The 17,794-nt window shown below is 44.8% G+C and overlaps 1 protein-coding gene across 1 annotated transcript in view; it reads left to right on the top strand.

Annotated features, from left to right (window-relative positions):
- Window positions 1–3,875: 3,875 nt before the first annotated feature.
- Window positions 3,876–17,794, top strand: part of LOC138157734 (caspase recruitment domain-containing protein 8-like) — a 57,123-nt gene continuing 43,204 nt past the window's right edge. Inside the window, exons 1-3 of the mRNA XM_069083486.1 lie at window positions 3,876–4,122; window positions 14,361–14,392; window positions 17,387–17,443. Coding sequence (XP_068939587.1) covers window positions 4,064–4,122; window positions 14,361–14,392; window positions 17,387–17,443 — 148 coding nt within the window. The 5' untranslated portion in view covers window positions 3,876–4,063. The remainder of the gene's footprint in view (window positions 4,123–14,360; window positions 14,393–17,386; window positions 17,444–17,794) is intronic.

The following is a 17,794-nucleotide window of genomic DNA, read 5'->3' as shown; positions in this document are numbered from 1 at the left end:
GGGGAATTGGAATGTCCAGTTAGGCTGGAGTGGAGAGAAGAGGAGAAGAGATGATATCTGGAAAGATGGTTGAAGGCCAATTGTGACAGGCTTTGTAGGAAATAAGCATTTTATGGCCATATACAGCCCTAGCCCAGCAGATGAAAAATTCAGATTCATAAAACAGAGGAGGAAAGAGAGGATCAGAAAAGTTGGGCAGGATGGGACCTCAGACTTCACTTTGCCCAAAGAGTTCACTTCACAGATGAGGAAACTGAAGTCCAGGGAGAAGTTATAGCTTCTCCCCTCCCTGGCTCTTCACGCTGGCCACTGCAGAGATGGGATCTGGGCCCCTGACTCCCGGCTTCCACCTGGACCAGCCTTCTTGATACTGAAAAAAAAAAAAAAGTAGCTGACACGTCAAGAGGATTTTCCACTCACAAAGAAAAATTAATGGATAATTATCGTGACAATAATCCCTCAAATGTAAAATAAAGAAAAAGAAACAAAGTGGGGGGGCTGTATATCATCCATTCATAAGAGGGCTTTTTTTTTTTTTTACAGGGTAAACTCCCTTATTACCATATAATTATATAGTTCCACTCTCACAAGCAGCATGGAATACACTGACTACTTGAACAGGCACACCTGTCTTCTGCCTTCCCCAGGAGAATCTTTGGGGTTTTGGGGGTGGAAAACTTGTTGGATGATAGCCTGACAGACTGAGATTCATTTTGTGGTTGCTGTTTAGTTGTTTTTCAGTCACGACCAATGACTCCATTTAGGGTTTTCTCGGCAGAGATACTGGAGTGGTTTGTTATTTCCTTCTCTAGCTCATTTGACAGATGAGGAACTGAAGCAAATAGGTGACTTGTCCAGGGTCACACAGCTAGTGAGTATCTAAGCTGGATTTGAACTCAAGAAAATGATTCTTCCTAATTCCCAGCCTAGTTCACTATCTCACCTACCTGCCCAACCTGTGAGATAGGTGCTATTATTATCTTTCCCATTCCACTGATGGGCAAACTAAATCTCAGGGAAGTTGAATGAATTGCCCAGGGTCACTCCACTAGTAAATGGCTGAGGCAGGATTCAGAGGCAGGCCTTCCTGATTCCATGTCTGGCTAATTATCCTAATTAGACAGCTAGATGACTCATTTCTCTCTTTCTCCATCCTAACCGCACATGCAAGCACTAGACCAAGATCTTTGTTGCAATGGACCACACTGAGTGAGATAACAATGATTAAAAATGTGAGCTTCTACAATTCATGTTTCCTAGAGTCACTGATAATTTTCTAGGAGGGCCTGACCTAGCCTGCCCAGCCCTGACCAGCAAGAATACTCTGTCCACTCCAGATAATCATCTGCTGAGTATATTCAGGCTGTGTGGTACAATGGCAGGAGCAGCTGACTTGGAAGCAGGGGAGCTGGGTTCACAGACACATAAAATCTGAGAGTTGGAAAAGTCCTCTGCAGCCATGGCCATCTAGCATGGCCGCTATGGCCAACACGTATTCAAAGTTTCAAATCCTGCTTGTGACATTTACTAAGTATATGACCCGAGCCTCAATTTCCCCATCTGTAGAATGGGGATAACAATAGCATTTAGCTCACAGAGTTGTTATGAGGATCAAATGAGATAATGTAGACAAAAGTACTTTATAAGCCTTCAAGTACTATATAGATGTAGCTATTTTTTCCTTTTATTTTTTGAGGGGGAAGGCAGGGAAATTGGGGTTAAGTGACTTGCCCAGGGTCACACAGCTAGTAAGTGTTAAGTGTCTGAGGCCAGATTTTAACTCAGGTCCTCCTGACTCCAGGGCTCTATTTCACCACCTAGCTGCCCCTTAGCTATTTTTTTTTATTACTCAGTTTATTCCAGGTCCCAATCTGGTGGTCTCTACTATCTATTCATTCCAGATGGCACTACAAGCCTCAGTTTCCTTATCTGTAAAATGGGAAGATAAGAAGAGATTGGCAACTAGGTGGCACAGTGAATATTGAGTACTAGGTTGGGAATTAGGAAGACTCCACTTCCCGAGTTCAAATCTTGTCTCAAACTTAACCCTATTTGCCTTAGTTTTCTCATATGTAAAATAAGCTGGATGAGGAAATGGGAGACAGCTCCAGTATCTTTACCAAAAACCCCTAAAGGGGTCTCAAAGGACACTACTGGAAAACTACTGACCAGTAAAGAATAGATTACCCCACACTGTCCTGCAATCTTTAGTGATGCAGATCAGGAAAGCTGAATCAGAAATACAATAGCTACAGTGATGGAAAATAACCAGGATCCGCTCTGTGATTGCCTTGATTTAGGGGAGCCCCAGCAAGAAAAAGAGGATCAGAGTAGTGAGGTGATTTCCCTCGGATGCCCAGAAGCTTGTTTTCTTGCCTCTCCTTCCAACATAAAGGCTGTAACCTCTTACAGTTAAGACCATAAATGTGTGAATTTAGCATATGAAATTAACACCATGGAAAGCTTCCTGGACAAAAACCCCCCTCGATATAAAAAACAAACTTCAGGCTTACTGAAAAGATGATTTAGTTCTATACTGAAATATTTTGCCAATTAAAAAGGCATTGGGTAAGGGAGGAATTAACTTATATCTATGAAATATTCCACAGAAGTGACTTCCATATAACTGAATCTTACACCCCTAAATGTTGTGTATGTGTATAAGCAAGTGTTTTCTGAATGATCTTTACACCTAATAGGTTCTTGGTCTGTAAGCAGGGCAGAAATTGGCTGGCGGTGTGCACACACACAGAAAACTAGTGCCTTAAAAAAAATCAGGCACAATTGGGAGAAATGCAGTAATACACAATCCCAAATTCTCCAGATAACAAGTTTAAAGTGTCTTTGTTCAGTCATTTCCAGTTACTCCCATCTTTCTAGGACCCTATTTGGGGTTTTCTTGACAAAGACCCTGGAGTGGTTTGCCATTTCCTCCTCCAGCTCATTTTATAGATGAGGAAACTGAGGCAACTGTAAATCCCACTGAATTGATGAACACCAGTACTGGAAAGGATGTCGGTCTAACACTTTCATTTTACAGATGAGGAAACTACTTCAGAGAGCTTCGATGTGTCTATTGTCACGTGACTAGGAGGGAAATAAGGCTGTTAAGGGCCCACCTGCAAGCCTTACATCTCCGAAATGCCAGTGCAGTGGTCTTTGAAATAGAAGTCATTCCATTGAGTTCAATTAAAGGCAAGCATAGTTGGATGTTGGTATATTGAAAAGAGGGTTCAAATCCCTGGGCTTCAGTTTCCTGCACTAACGGATGGCTAGGTATAGACCACAGACAGCTGGCCTTGCAATCGTTAAGCCCTGGGTTCCAGTTCCACCCCGGGGTGCAAATGCGGTCACTAAAACTTCTCAGTGCCTTATTGTTCAAACAGTAAGTGGCACAGCAGCCATACAGCATTGGCATCTAAGAGCGGATCCCTTCCTTTTACAAAGAAGGAAACTAAGATGTCGGGGTGACTCGGCCAGGCCCACCCCAGGTCTCCCAGCCAGGTGCTGCTGAGAGGACAAAATCAAAACAACTACAAAACCAAACGGATGGCCGAGCTGGTTCCCTCCGGGCACCAAATTCACTGATTGTATTCCTAATTTGGAGGTGTGCTGGCTAAAAGGAGCCTAGAGCCTAGAAAGAGGCCATGAATTAATTCTTCCCGTTTTCAGAAATGTATAAAGCCAGATGCGCCGCTCGGATTCTCTCAGTGGGTTTGTGTGTGTTTATGTGTGAGTGTGTGTATGTGTGGACGGCGGGAGTTTCCGTTCTGGGCACCTACCAGCTCCAGACTGGGGCTCCGCACAGCTGCAGATGCACGCCATCAGCCCCCCGCCCCCTCTTTCTTTCATCCCCTCCCTCCCTCCCTCCCTTCTCCTCCTCCTCCCTCCCGTCCTCTTTCCCCCTCCCCTCTCCCGCCTACGGAAGCAGAGCGTTCCCCTCAGTCAACCCTCGGGCCGGGCTCTCCTCTGCAGCCGTCCGCCTTCCCCTCCGAGGGGCTCCCCCTGTCCAAGGCTGCAGGGTGTTGGGGGCCAGGCTCAGAGACCGCCTCGAGCAGCCACGATGAGCTGCAGTCCGATCGTCCAGACCAGCGAGAGTCAGTCGCAGGAAGATGTGAGCAGGTGAGGCGCGCACGGGCGCTGGAGGCACGCAGGGGGCACGCAGGGGGGCACGCGGCGGGCCTAGGGACCTCACCCGGCCCTCCTCTGCCGCCTGCCCCCGGGCCTGGTAGGGGGATGAGGGAGATCGGAGGATGGGACTGGCGTGGCCGCTTGTGGGGACGCTTTGTGCCCGTTGAGGTGGGCGGGAGCGGGCAGCCCGGTTCGCGGTCTGTGCGGGCGGTGAGCGTGACGGTGCTGCGTGCTCGGAGGGGATAAGGTGCCTGGGAGCCCAGGCACTGCTCTCGATTGTCCGCCGGGCCCGGCTCCGGGCCGGCGGAGGGAGGGAGGTCGCGCGTCGAGGGGCTGGAGGCAGGTACTAGCCATCCTCCTCCGTCCTCCTCTCCCCTTCTCTTCATCTCCCTCCTCCTCCTCCCTCCCCTTCTCTTCATCTCCCTCTCTCCTCCTCCTCCTCTCTCCCCTTTCCCCGCCGCCTTCCCTGGGCCAGCAGAAGGGGACTCGAGTCCGGTGCTCCCACCGTTTGATTTCTCCCTGGTGTTTGGAGGCGGGGCGCGGGAGGGGCCTGGCCTAGGCGCGGAGACTTTGTTTATTCTGGCCCTTTTTCTTTCTAGGCCATTGGCTCGGGGGTGCCTACTCACTTTCGAACCGCGATCGGGGCGGGAGAATTAAAGGGAGCGCAGCTGCGCCCTGGACCAGGCCGAGGTGGGGGGCGAGCCAAAGGGCCGGGGCCCTCGAGCTGGCTTTTTGAGCCCCAGGAAGAACTCTGCCCTAAGCCCCCCACCCCACTCTCCCCGTGTTCACCCTGCACCGCTCCTACTGAGGAATCGCGCTCCCTGCGCGGCTCAGCCCCGGGCACCCTGAGGTTCTCTGGCCACTTCACCACTTTGGCTGATGGGAGATCATCCCGGGGATTAGAATCTACTAGATTTGTAACCCGCGGGATTGTGGGGCGCTGGTGATGGTGACCCAAAGTCTTACACTGAATCTGCATAAACTCTTGCGCCTGGAGCTCCAGCCTTCTCTTCCCCCTTTCCTGAGGCTAATCAGCTTTATTTTGACCACTTGGAAACAGTCCTGGCCAGTGCCCACCTAAAGAGAACTGGTGTTTAAGGGTGACTTAGGGGTTTAAACCATATACGGGGGTCGTTACTTGGACTCAACTTTTCACTTTCTATAACCAAGAGAATTTCTAAAGAGGGAGATTATTTTAAATAGAAAAACTTTAAAAATGAAGTCAACAACCCCCTTTGGGCCTAAACTTCTGGAGTGCAAGGGCCTTTATCTTTTTGTCATTGTGACACCCGCCTCCCCCCTTTTCATTTCAGTTGTGTCTGTCTCTTCCTGACCCCATTTGGGGTTTTCTTGTAAAGATACTGGAGTGGTTTGTTGAGTTGCAGGAGAACATAGTAGTCACTAGAGTCAGTAGTCCATCCATCCCCTGCATTGCAGAGACCCTGACAAAAGCTACCTTCAGTAGCTAAGAAGCCTGGCTTTCAGGGCCTCATTCTGCCAGCCAGACTAGGAACTTGGTGCTTTGTCCGGGTGAGAGGGCCAAAGGTGCTGAGGCTGAGAACCTCCTGACTCACTGAACAGATGGTTCTCATTAGAGCATTGAGGCTGGTGACTTTGTACTCTGGGCCTTCCCTCACTTAAATCCAACTCATTTGCAGGTCATGGCATTGTCTCTGATGTCACCGCATCTTCTGATGTCACCGCATCTTCTGATGTCATAGCATCGTCTGATGTCACGGTATCATCTCTGATGTCACGGCATCGGCTTTGATGTCACGGCATCTTCTGATGTCACAGAATCATCTGATGTCATGGCATCTTCTGATGTCACGGCATCGTCTGATGTCACAGCATCTTCTGATATCACGGCATCTTCTGATGTCACAGCATCTTCTGATATCACGGCATCTTCTGATATCACGGCATCGTCTCTGATGTCACGGCATCGTCTTTGATGTCATGGCATCTTCTGATGTCACAGAATCATCTGATATCACGGCATCTTCTGATATCACGGCATCGTCTCTGATGTCACGGCATCGTCTTTGATGTCACGGCATCTTCTGATGTCACAGAATCATCTGATGTCATGGCATCTTCTGATGTCACGGCATCGTCTGATGTCACGGCATCGTCTCTGATATCACGGCATCGTCTCTGATGTCATGGCATCGTCTCTGATGTCATGGCATCATCTCTGATGTCATGGCATCATCTTTGATGTCATGGCATCTTCTGATGTCACAGAATCATCTGATGTCACGGCATCTTCTGATATCACAGCATTGTCTGATGTCATAGCATTGTCCCTGATGTCATGATCCTCTTTGATGAGGAAGGCCAAACAACAGCGCTCTCTGGGGGGTGGCTTTTGCTGGCTCCTCTCAAGAGGGAGAGGCAGAAGCAGCTGCCTTTGTTGTTGAGTTGACCCTCTTGCTGTGACTCCTGCCTGTTGGGAGGAGACAGTGCTCAAGGCTTCCTTTTCACAGAAGCAATCTACCTGGAGGCTTGAGAGTGTTTCTGTAGCAGATGGCTGTTAGTCTGATTGGACTTGGCTGCTGGATGCTCTGGGCATGTAGGAACAGCAAAAAGTCTCTGCCCTCAAGGAGAATACATTCTAATTGGGAAGATAAGATGTAAATAACTAGATTTAGGGAGTAGATAAAAATTAGGCAAGTCTTTGACAATGTCACAATGCTCCCCGTGTCGCAGTACAGTTATCAAGCCCAGGCTAGCACTAGGCAGTTAGGTAGTTTGTGGTCTACGCCACTGTGCTCAGGGTTTCCTAACAGTTATGTCTTAGAGGACAGAGGCTAGCCAGCTTTTTGCCCTTGTACTCGCAAGACCTATTTTAATAAATCCTCGTTGAATTGAATTCTTTTGCCTCCTTCCTCATCGAGATGTATCTGGTGCAGATTCAGCCACAGGCTTTATGAAGGCAGTATAACCCTGACCAGCTCCTTCCTCCTGGGACTTGACTCTCTCTGCCCATCTCCTACTGAGGGAGATAGATTTTGTCTTCTGTGAACAAAGGAGCCTCGTGGCTTTGCTGAGATAAAGTTGTTGGTAGGTTTACTCTTGGAAAGGATTTCCTGGTACAAGAGGCCATCCAGTCCAGTCCCTCCAATGAGGAAACTGAGGCTCAGGGAGAGGAGGTCACAAAGCGAATAAGTGTCAGGGTAAGGACTTGAATCCAGGACCAAAAACTTTCTTCTGTCACCTGCTACAGGAAATGCTAGATGAGTCTACAGCGTGGGTAAAAGAAAAACCCCAGTTTTTGGATCAGGATTTTTTTTTTTTTTTAAGAAACAGATGCTTTGATGCACATATTTACCAGAGGGAGCTTTTACACACAAATAGAGGAAGTCTTTGGTTTACCTAAGTCCCCATATACGAACTGGAGCTGTGCTTCCCTGCGGCCCAGGCTGCTGCTGGGGCCGGGCCTCCTCTCTTTCCCTCCCTCTGGCAGCTGGAAACCCAGAGATCTGGCTGCTCCTCGACGCCCCCACCCTCCAGGCCCGACCACGCCCCTCCCCTCTCCCCCAGGTCTGGCCACGCCTCCTGGGGTTGGGGCCCCTTGCTTTTTATCCTCTGTTGATTCCTGGCTGGTGGCAGGCCTGACTGTAGGTGACAAAGGGGAAAAGGAGGGAAGAGGGACAGCAGTCTCCCTGCTCCCTGGCCCTCACTTCTGTTCCCCCTGCAGAGCTAGTGTGTGCGGTAGCATCCCTTCCCTCTCCACACATGAGAGTTAGGGGAGGTGGCCAGTGGATGCATCACTTGTCTTGGGGCAGGATAGGGCCTGCCTCAGGTAGCCCTGGGTTCAGATGTGGGCTCAGGTACCAGCTCCGTGACCTTGGGCAAGTCAGCCAACTACGATCCCCCTGAATTTCTTCAATTGTAAAATGGGTCTAGCAATAATACCTACCTTCCAGGGTTGTGAGGACAAAATGAGATATATACACACATATTTATTGCTTTAGCACAGCGTCGGGCACACGGAAGGTGCTTAATGAATGCTTATTTTCTTCTCTTCCCACTGGAGTCAGGAAGCCTTCCTGATATTCAGTTTCCTCACCGATAAGGGAGGGTTACTGATACTCTGGTGCCCACCTCAGGTTTGCTGTGGGTCAGACTGACCCAGATTCTGTGTCAGAAGTGTTTTGTAAACATTAAAGCTGCCCTATAAATGCCATCGATGATAATGATTGATGAGGAAGGAGACAAGACAGTTTATTCTGGCAGATTCCAGCTTGCCACAGTTCCCCACTGCCTGTGGTTGCCACCGAAGCCCTCCTCCTGTCCTGGGCCATTCTGCCTTTCTCCTCTCTCACAGCTCGCCCCAGGCCATTTCCTGCATTGAGCCACTAGGAGTTGGAGGGATGTTTTCCCCACTCACTGCTAGGCAGGCTGGGGTGTGTGGCTGGTGAGGGACAGAAAGGGAGGGTGGAGTGAAGAAGGAAGCCCCTTGTTCTGTTACCAGAGCACCATCCCATGGTAGGACACTCAAGCTATTTTTCCTTGAGGGTCTTTAGCGCTAATGTAATTCCAGACTTTAGGTTCATTATGTTTTCCTGTCTATGGGCCTAGTTGTCAAGTAGACCCCAATATGTAGCATGGGAGTATTGGGCACCATGGTTTGGTTTAAGGATGCCATTGATAAGTCAGTCTGGTGGAGTCCTTGGCTCCACACCACATGAAGATCCAGCTTTTCTGTCTGTAGAAGGACTGGGGGCTGTTCAGCTTAAATGAGGGAAGACTGGTTTGGGGGGGCGGGTGGGATATGATAGTTGTATCTGAAGGCCTGTCATGTGGACAAGGGATTAGGCTAGTTCCCTTGACCCCAGGGAATAGTTGATAGAAGTTGCAAAGAGGCAGATTAGAATTGTTGTCAGGCTACCCATTCAAGTAGTGGAATGGGCTGCCTCGATCCCACTGCCCAGAGCTCTTCAAACAAAGGCTTGATGACCATTAGTCACACATTGTAATGGACATTCATTTTGGACTGCAGTTGGGTCTTGATGGTCACTGAATACCCTTCAAGCCTACTAGTATAATACTTCGATTCTGAGGCTTTGAAAATGACCCTAATGCAGTGGTCCCTTGGAGAGTGGTCTCTTCTCCAAGGTCCTAGTTACAAAGTGGCTTTGACTCAAGTGCTATCCCCAATGTAATTTATAGAGCAGCTTCAGTTGGGTTCATTTACTTCCTTATTTTAAGTTCTGAATCTTTGCAGGAAATAAAAAAGAGATTACTCAGACAGCAAATGTGGTGGCCAGAAAGCAGTATGGTATTGTGGGAAAAATCCCCAAAGACATTAGGCAGGAAGTCAGGTGACTTTGTTGTAGTCCCACAGCTGCTGCTGCTGGACAGTTAATGATCCCAATTCTGTTCCTCCTTTACCCCCACTTTATTTCTTCCTTGCTGCCTCATCTTCTGCACTTAACAAATATATTAAACAAGTATCATAGAATTATGAGATTGAAGCTGGAAAGGGTCTTATGGGCCATGGAGTCCAACACCCTCATTTATCAGATGAGGAAACTGAGGCACAGAGAGGAGGTATATGATCATATAACTTGGGGGTGTATGAGGTGGGATTTTCACCAGGTCTTCTTGACTTCAGGTCCAGCTTATCCAAGCCATGCTGGCTTGTTGAAAGTTTCCCACTTTCCAAGTGAAAGTGTTCTACCCTGGGAGAAAAGAGTTTTCTATTGCTTTTTCTCTCTGTGCTGCCAAGGAAGCGGACATAGCCTTGACATGTGAAACTGAGAGTTGGCAGTCAAACAATTGTGACTTTGGCTTTCTAGACACAGGAGAGGACTGCAACAATCACAATAATAACAACCCCATTTATTACTTCACACGGCCAGTTATTTCTGGGTGTGGTGCTGAGTATCTGAGTCTGGATTCAATCTCCAGGTCATCCCGACACTAGAGCCGGTGCTCTTACTTGCTGAGCCACCTGGCTGCCCCTAAGCAATCGGGGTTAAGTAACTTGCTCAAGGTTACATGGGCAGGTGTTTCTGGGTGGGTGCTAAGTGTCTGAGCCCGGGATTCGATCCCAGGTCTTCTCAACACTGGAGCCGGTGCTCTTACTCGCTGTGCTACCTGGCTGCCCCCTTTATTACTAATATAAAGGCAGAAAAGGAGCTTTTCCATACACAAAGCAGGACACAAAAGGTGGTTCTGTGTGAAACCACCAATCTCTATTTCAGGTTGCTTGGGTTTATCTGTGTTACTTTCCAAACTGTGCTGCTTCTCTGTGCTTCCTTCTGATCTCCTCTGGATATTTTATGGAAGAGTTACCATAGTCATCTTTTTTTTTTTTTGGTATCTCTGTTGCTAATCCCCCTCCTCCATCTCTGCCCTCATGCTAAAAACCTAGAGAAAGAGAAAGCTAGAATCCTTGTAACAAGCAAAAAAGGTGTCTAGTGCCTAACATCTGTCAGGAGATTCATGTGGAAGTGCTGGATTTTGTTTTTGGTATTCCTGGAACTTTTCCAAATTGAAAAAAAAATGTTTTCATTAATTCTTTTTTGTCTTTATACCACATTTCATTTCTAGGGAGTTTTATCTCCAGATAGAAACTATATAACAAAGAAAAAGAATTCTGCAAAAAGTAATCACTTAGGTCCCCAATTCTGTATTTGTATATAATATTCTGCCCCAATAGTCCCTGCTTCTCTGCTGGGGGTGGGGGGAGGCATTCTGTTTCACTGTCTTTGCTGAAGCAGGTTTTAAGCTGATATGCTCTGGACTGATTGTGCATGAGCTTTTTGCTCCTTCATTTTAAAATGACTTAGAACAAAAGAATCATTAGTTACATTTGTTGCATAAGACAATTAGGGGCCAACAAACCAAGATAGCCCTCATTGGTTAAACCAAGTCGACTGTTCTTTCCACAATTTGGCCTTTTGTCATTATGTCTGGCATCCCAAGATGTCAGAGCCACCACCCATTGAGTGAGGTGGAAGATCAGTGTTAAAATTAAGACATTAGAACTGAAAGTGAGAATGCCAGTAGTTATTAGAACAATAGAAATCTACTGAATGCAATTCCAAACTTGGGAATCCCTAGGACCATGGAATGAGTCAGTACTATGCTCCCCAATTAGTAGAATATTGAGTGTTCTATGCTTGTCAGCTGAGGAACCTCAATGATCTCTTGGAGATGAAGGCAGGGAAGGTGGGAGAGGTGAGTCAGCGGCCTGGGCAAGGAAAGAGGCATTGCTTGGCCCTGTCCCAGGCTTCATCTATGACCTCTTTGTGGATGACTTCCAAATCTGGATGTCTCAGCCCAGTTTCTCCTCTGATCCTCTGGCCAGTATCTCTAACTGCCTGTTCAGGGTCTCTTCCTGAGCTACTCTACCAACACCTCAAACTGAACATGTTCAAAATGGAAGCCCTGATCATCTCCCAAACCTCCTCCCTTCTGGATCTTCCCTGGTTCTGCTAATGGGACTGCCATTCTTCCGGTCATCCAGAAAGATTCTTCAGTATCATTTTTGTATTTTTCCTCTTCTTTCGCTCCCCAATTCTGGTCAGGGATTAAGTTGTCAAGTAAATTCGAAATCAGGAACATCATCTCATTGCAATATCCCCCCCCTACACCTCACCCCTGCCTTTTTCAGGTCTTAATTCCCTTTTTCTTGGGTAATTGCTTGAAATAGGCTCCTTTAGGTTTCCCTGCTGCTAGTGTCTCCCATCCCCAATGCAGTCTTCACCCCAAAGCCAAAGTAACCTTCCTAATGCATATGCCTAATTATTCCCTTTGATGGAAAATCTTTGATGTGTCTCCCATTGCCTATTTACATTTTTTAAATTAAATTTTTAATAAAAATCTCTTCCTCTCTTCCTTCTCTCTCTCCTTCCCCCCATTGGTGGTAAGGGGGAGAGAAAAACAAAGCCCTTGTAACAAATATGCATAGTTAATTGAAACAAATTTCCATATTGTCCATGTCTGGGTATCTCATTCTGTACTCTGAGTTCCATCACCTTTTGATCAGGAAGTAGACAGATTTCATCATTGGTACTTTGGAATCATGACTAGCAATCGTATTGATTGGAGTTCTTTGAGGGCTGCTAGGTAGCACCATAGTACATAGAGTCCTGGGGACTGGAGTCAGGAAGACTCATTGTCCCAAATTCAAATCCAATCACACTCACTTAACCCTGTTTGCGTCAGTTTACTCATCTGTCAAACGAGCTAGAGAAGGAAATGGCAAAGCCTTCCAGTGTCTTTTCCAAGAAAGCCCCAGTGGGGATCACAAAGAGTCAGACATGACTAACGGGCTAAACAACAGCAAAGTTCTTAGATCTTTCCAAGATGAGTGTTTTTAAGATGTTGTCATTATATAGATGATTCTTCTGCTTCTGCTCTGTCCTCAGAGCCCTCAGTTCATACAGATGGTACTTTTCATCAGTGCCCATGGTCCTATTTGCATTCACACACCATCCTTTGTTCTCCCCCATTTCCTCTTCAAGGGCCTTTCCGGTCTGATTTCTAACTGCCTTTCCCACCTTGTTTCACCTTTGTATTCTTCTTATGCTCTTATGTTCCAGTGAAATTGGGCTAATAGCTATTTCCTGATTTTGATGCTTCTGTGAAGGCGTCCTCTAAAGTACAAAGGCGTCGCCTCCAACTCTGCCTCTTGGAATCAAATCTTGGACCAGAATAATGAAGAGCTTTGCCGTGCAATGATTTCTTGAAAGAGCTGGGGATTTTTAGCCCAGAGAAGAGGGGACTTGGGTTGGGGGGGGGGGGAGGACACAGGACTTGTTAGCCGGCTTCAGATATTTAAAGGACTGATGTGTGAAAGAGGAATTAGAATTTAAAGCCCAACTAAGATGTCACTATCCCAGGTAGCCTCGTCTTCAGTCTCACAGCCAGAAGTAACTTCTTTCCCAAAATCTCCTTCTTGTTCCTTGCTGAATCTCTTCTGTGCACAAATCACATCTGACCATTTATTTATTTATTAACATTTTTGTTCGTTTATTATTTTTAGTTCTAATATTTATTTATTTGTTAATTACAGACTGAGACTAGTAGGTATTGTAGATACCACAGGGGTCATATACTTCATCTAGACAACCAACCAGCCATCTCAGGGCAGCACAGTGACGTCTTCTGGCCACCACCAGCATCTTAACAGTATTTTTCCTTTCATTTATTAGAAGATAATTTATTGGTCTCTCACCACATGTCAGTCACTAAACATTTATTAGGTACCATCCCTGTGCTAAGTTCTGAGGATACAAAGAAAGATAAAAGATGGTCCCAGTCTCAAGGAGATCACAGAATAACAGGAAGAAAACATACGTTCAACCATGTACAAACAAGCTATTTACATGACAAATCAGAAATAAGCAAAAGAGGGAAGACACTAGAATTAAGAGGAATGAGGAAGGGCTTCTTGTAGAAGGTGATAGGGAGCCTTATTGAGTTGGGTGGGGAGGGGCTGGCATGGTTGGATCTAGCAAGCATTCCAACCAATAGACTATTTTTTTTTTTTTGCCTTTTGGAGGGCAATTGGGGTTAAGTAACTTGCCCAAGGTTACACAGCTAGTCTTTTTGTGTGGGTGTTAAGTGTCTGAGGCCGAAACCCAACTCCGGTCCTCCTGACTCCGGGGCTGGCGCTTTACTCACTGCGCCACCTAGCCGCCCTAAGCAATGGACTGTTGCAATATTCCAAGCATGAAGTGCTGAGGTGACTGTGCTAGGATGATGTCAGTGTCTGAAGAGAGAAGGGGGAATATTCGAGAAATGTTGCAAACTTAAAATCTACAGGCCTTGGGAAAAGATTGGATATTTGGGGGTAGGGGCAAGAGAGAAAGGGAGAAGTTTAGGATGATACCTAGGTTGTAAGACTGGGAAGATGGTGGTGCCCTAAATCTGGGCAACTTGGTGGTGTGGTGGATAGAGCTGGAGTCAGGAAAACCTGAGTTCAAATCTGACCTTAGACATGTACTAGCCATATGACACTGAGCAAGTCACTTAGCCCTGTTTGCCTTAGTTTCCTTATCTATTAAAAAAATGACTCCAGTATCTTTACCAAGAAAATCCCAAATATGGTCATGAAGAGTCAGACACCACTGAAAAAACAACTCAATAACACAACAAATTTTGGGGAAAACATTTTGTAATGGGCATCTTGAAGAGCAGAATAACCATCTTGTCCAGAAAATGTTTTGATTTAATGTCTTGTCTTTTGCTTTTTTCTTTCATTCCAGTGGTTATGATACTCTCTCTTCACAAGATAGAGGTATGATAATTTTAAATCTATGTATACTTATTTGAAACTGTACTGCAACAATATCTATTTTCTTCTTGGTAACTCATTTCCTATTTCTTGGACAAAGACAGTGTTTTGTTAGACTGAGCATGTTTGCAATGTCATATAAAATATAGCCCCCAACAAAAATGTGCTTTGTGGTTACTTGAAAAATAGAAATGAACTATCTTTGATCAAGTTTTTTTTTTTTTTACTTTTTGAAGGGGGAAGGTAGGACAATTGGGGTTAAGTGACTTGCCCAAGGTCACACAGCTAGTAAGTGTTAAATGTCTGAGGCTGGATTTGAACTCAGGTCCTCCTGACTCCAGGACCAGTGCTCTATTCACTGTGCTACGTAGCCGCCCCTTTGATCAACTTTTTACAGATAAAAAAAACATATGAGTCAACCATGGCTCTCTAAAGAAGTTGGAAAAGAAACGCAATGAGAAATCAAAGGGAATTTTTTAAAAGGCCACAATAAATAAGAATGGTGGCAGAAATGGAAAAAAAAATTAGTATGTGAAAGTTAAAATAATAGAAACAGGAAATAACACCAAGAGCTGCCTGCTTTGATACTAGTTAAATTGCTACTTGGCCAATAAAACAATAGAACAGACATGAGCACAGAGATAAATGAAAGAGGAGAGAGCCCAGGATAGTAAATAGAGTGTTGAGTTTGAAGTGAGAAAAACTGGGCTTGGATTTTGGCTTTGCCGTGTGATAACCTTGGGCAAGTCACATCTCTTGACTTTAGATTTTTCATCTATAAAATAATAATAATGACCAGCATTTGCATAGTGCTTTAAGGTTCACAAAGTGCTTTACAAATATGTCATTTTACCCCCATGACAATCCTAGGAGATAGGTGCTATTATTAACCCCATTTTACATGTGAGGAAACTGAGTTTAAGTTACTTTCCCAGGATCAGTTTCTGTGAGGCTGGAGTTGATCTCAGGTCACCTGGACTTCAGGAGTAGAATGTAAAATGAAGTTTCTCCAGGTGACCTTTTAGGGGCCCTTCCATATTGAAACTGATGATCCTGATTAAAACAATATTATATACATCTTTTATCAGGGACATGCTAGTAAAAATTTAACAACTGGCTCTCTGTGGGGTAAAAAAAGGTACATACAATACAGTTTTGTTTCTACATTGTTAATATTTTCATCATCCTTTTTTTTTTTTAAAGCAATTGGGGTTAAGTAACTTGCCCAAGGTTACATGGCCAGTTATTTTGTGTGGGTGTTAAGTTTGGGAGGCTGGAACTGATCACTGATCCTCCCATCTCCTGGCAGGCGCTCTTACTCTCGCCACCTAGCCGCCCCCATCATCACTTTTCTTAAAGTCTAGAGACAACAATAAAACAAGCCCTGATTTGTGGCATTTGTCCATTTCCAAGGTGGAAATGCTCACACTGAAAGTTTAATAATCGACTGTTGCAAACCTCTAAGAGCTGGTTGCAGAGCACCACCATTTTGTGTTCGTCAAATTGGCAACAAAATAAAATAAAAGTGAAAACTCATTTTTTTTTTGATGAGGCTGTAGGGAAGGAGGTATAATATGAAACAGCTGGGAGAATTCTATTTTTCTTGGTGCTCAGTCTGGTCGTACAGTAGAAGAGATCTGTAACTCATGAGCCACTGATCTTATTAATTACAATATATCCTGAGCATGTAGTTGACAATTAAAAAAATAACCATACCAAATTTTTCACAATTTCTTTGTAAAGAGGGAAAAATAGCTACAAACTTAATGTTCAAAGGATGGGGAATAACAAATTGTCATTGAATAATTTAGTGGGATATAATATGACTACCCTCTTCAAAGTGAGAAATATGTGCAGACTGCCAGAAAACATGAAAAGACAGATGAAATGATGATGAAACAATGCACAGTAAAGAAAGGACCAGAATAGTGGCAGGAACAGACTGATTTTCTAGATTAAAAAACAGTCAACTATATGTATGTATTCATATGTATATATATATATATATATATATATATATATATTCACACACAAATGTAAAAGGACAAAGGGTCAGGAGAAAAAGACGTAATGAACATTGTCTATATTTGCTTGTTAAGGTGATGCAGGTTACTGAGTTCCTTGGAGATTTTTCATTGTTATTGAGATGGTCACTTTTATAATAATCTTTTTTTCCCCAAAGAAACAAAAGGGGCCCATCGCATCTCCTTGTTGAACCATTGTATGAAGGATAAATTCCTTGTCAGATCAGGAGTGTTTCCCTTCACACGCTGGCCCCACCTTACTTACCCAAACTCATCTTGTAATGCTCTCTAGCTGGGGAACAATAACCATTTTGCCATATACCTTAGAGATCATTTTCGAGAGGAGGAAACAGGCTCAGAAAGACTGAACAGTTCACAACTCGGGCATACTCAGTCAAGGTAAAAGAGAGCAGCATTTGGATGATCATGTGATTAAATTGGCTGTTGGTCCTGGGTACTGCCAGACTATTGGCACAGGAGCCCTCTAAGTTATATAATAGGTCTAAAAGCAAATGTTCCACTGTCCCCTTTATTGTTTCCTCAGTAACAGTGAATGTGAGCTCTATGCCAGCTGCACAAAGCAAACAGTAGAGTTTCTTTTGTTTAAAATAGTCTGATGACTAAGAGACCAAGTCAAATATTGCCCCACCCTGTGGTAGGTGGTTAGTTTGGTTTTTGTGTGTGATAATCCTTAAGACTTACTCTGTCTAAAACTATTTTTTTCTGCTAGAATATAGGCCAAATATATTTTAAAGGCATCAGTTAGATACTCAAACCTTGTTTTATGACATGAAATAGTTAATGTTGAGGGTTTGAGGTTGGCATCAGATCAGAATCAGTGACTGAATTATGAAGGTGACCTGCTTATCATATGTGGGGATTAAAATAGACATAAATTTGTATGTTTGTATACTGTTTACTCATTTTTGCTTTTATTCTCTTATTTTGAATTTTCTTTGTCTCCCAAATTTAGAAAGTGTATCAGAGAGCCCTGGTTCTTCTCAGGAAACTACTCCAGGCTCCGGATCAGGTATGGAGGAGACTTTTGACTATTTCATATCAGAGCTTGCTGGAATGCAGGTCGGATTGCATGATAGTTCAGTGTTGGGCAGAATTAACCTGATTGGCCTTGGAGGTTGGCCATCTTGCCTGGTTACAGTTTTATTCTATGCTGTGTAGACACAGCCAACATGTGACTGTTGAGAAAAAAAAACATCTTGTTACATACAAAATGTTTTTGTAGTTACTAATTATAAATTCCTCATTGTGTGTTTGGAATCCCCACCATCATTCAGGGCTCTCTTCAGAGGCTGCTTCTGACTTTGCCCCCTTGTTCCTGCCCTCCCTTCCCAGTTACTTTGTATTTCATTGTTGTACATAC

Source organism: Petaurus breviceps, unplaced genomic scaffold (genome assembly GCF_028583685.1).
Source record: "Petaurus breviceps papuanus isolate PSGF00001 unplaced genomic scaffold, PetGlider_PUasm1.0 173, whole genome shotgun sequence".
NCBI lineage: Eukaryota > Metazoa > Chordata > Mammalia > Diprotodontia > Petauridae > Petaurus > Petaurus breviceps.
This window is presented reverse-complemented; position numbering and strand designations above follow the sequence as displayed.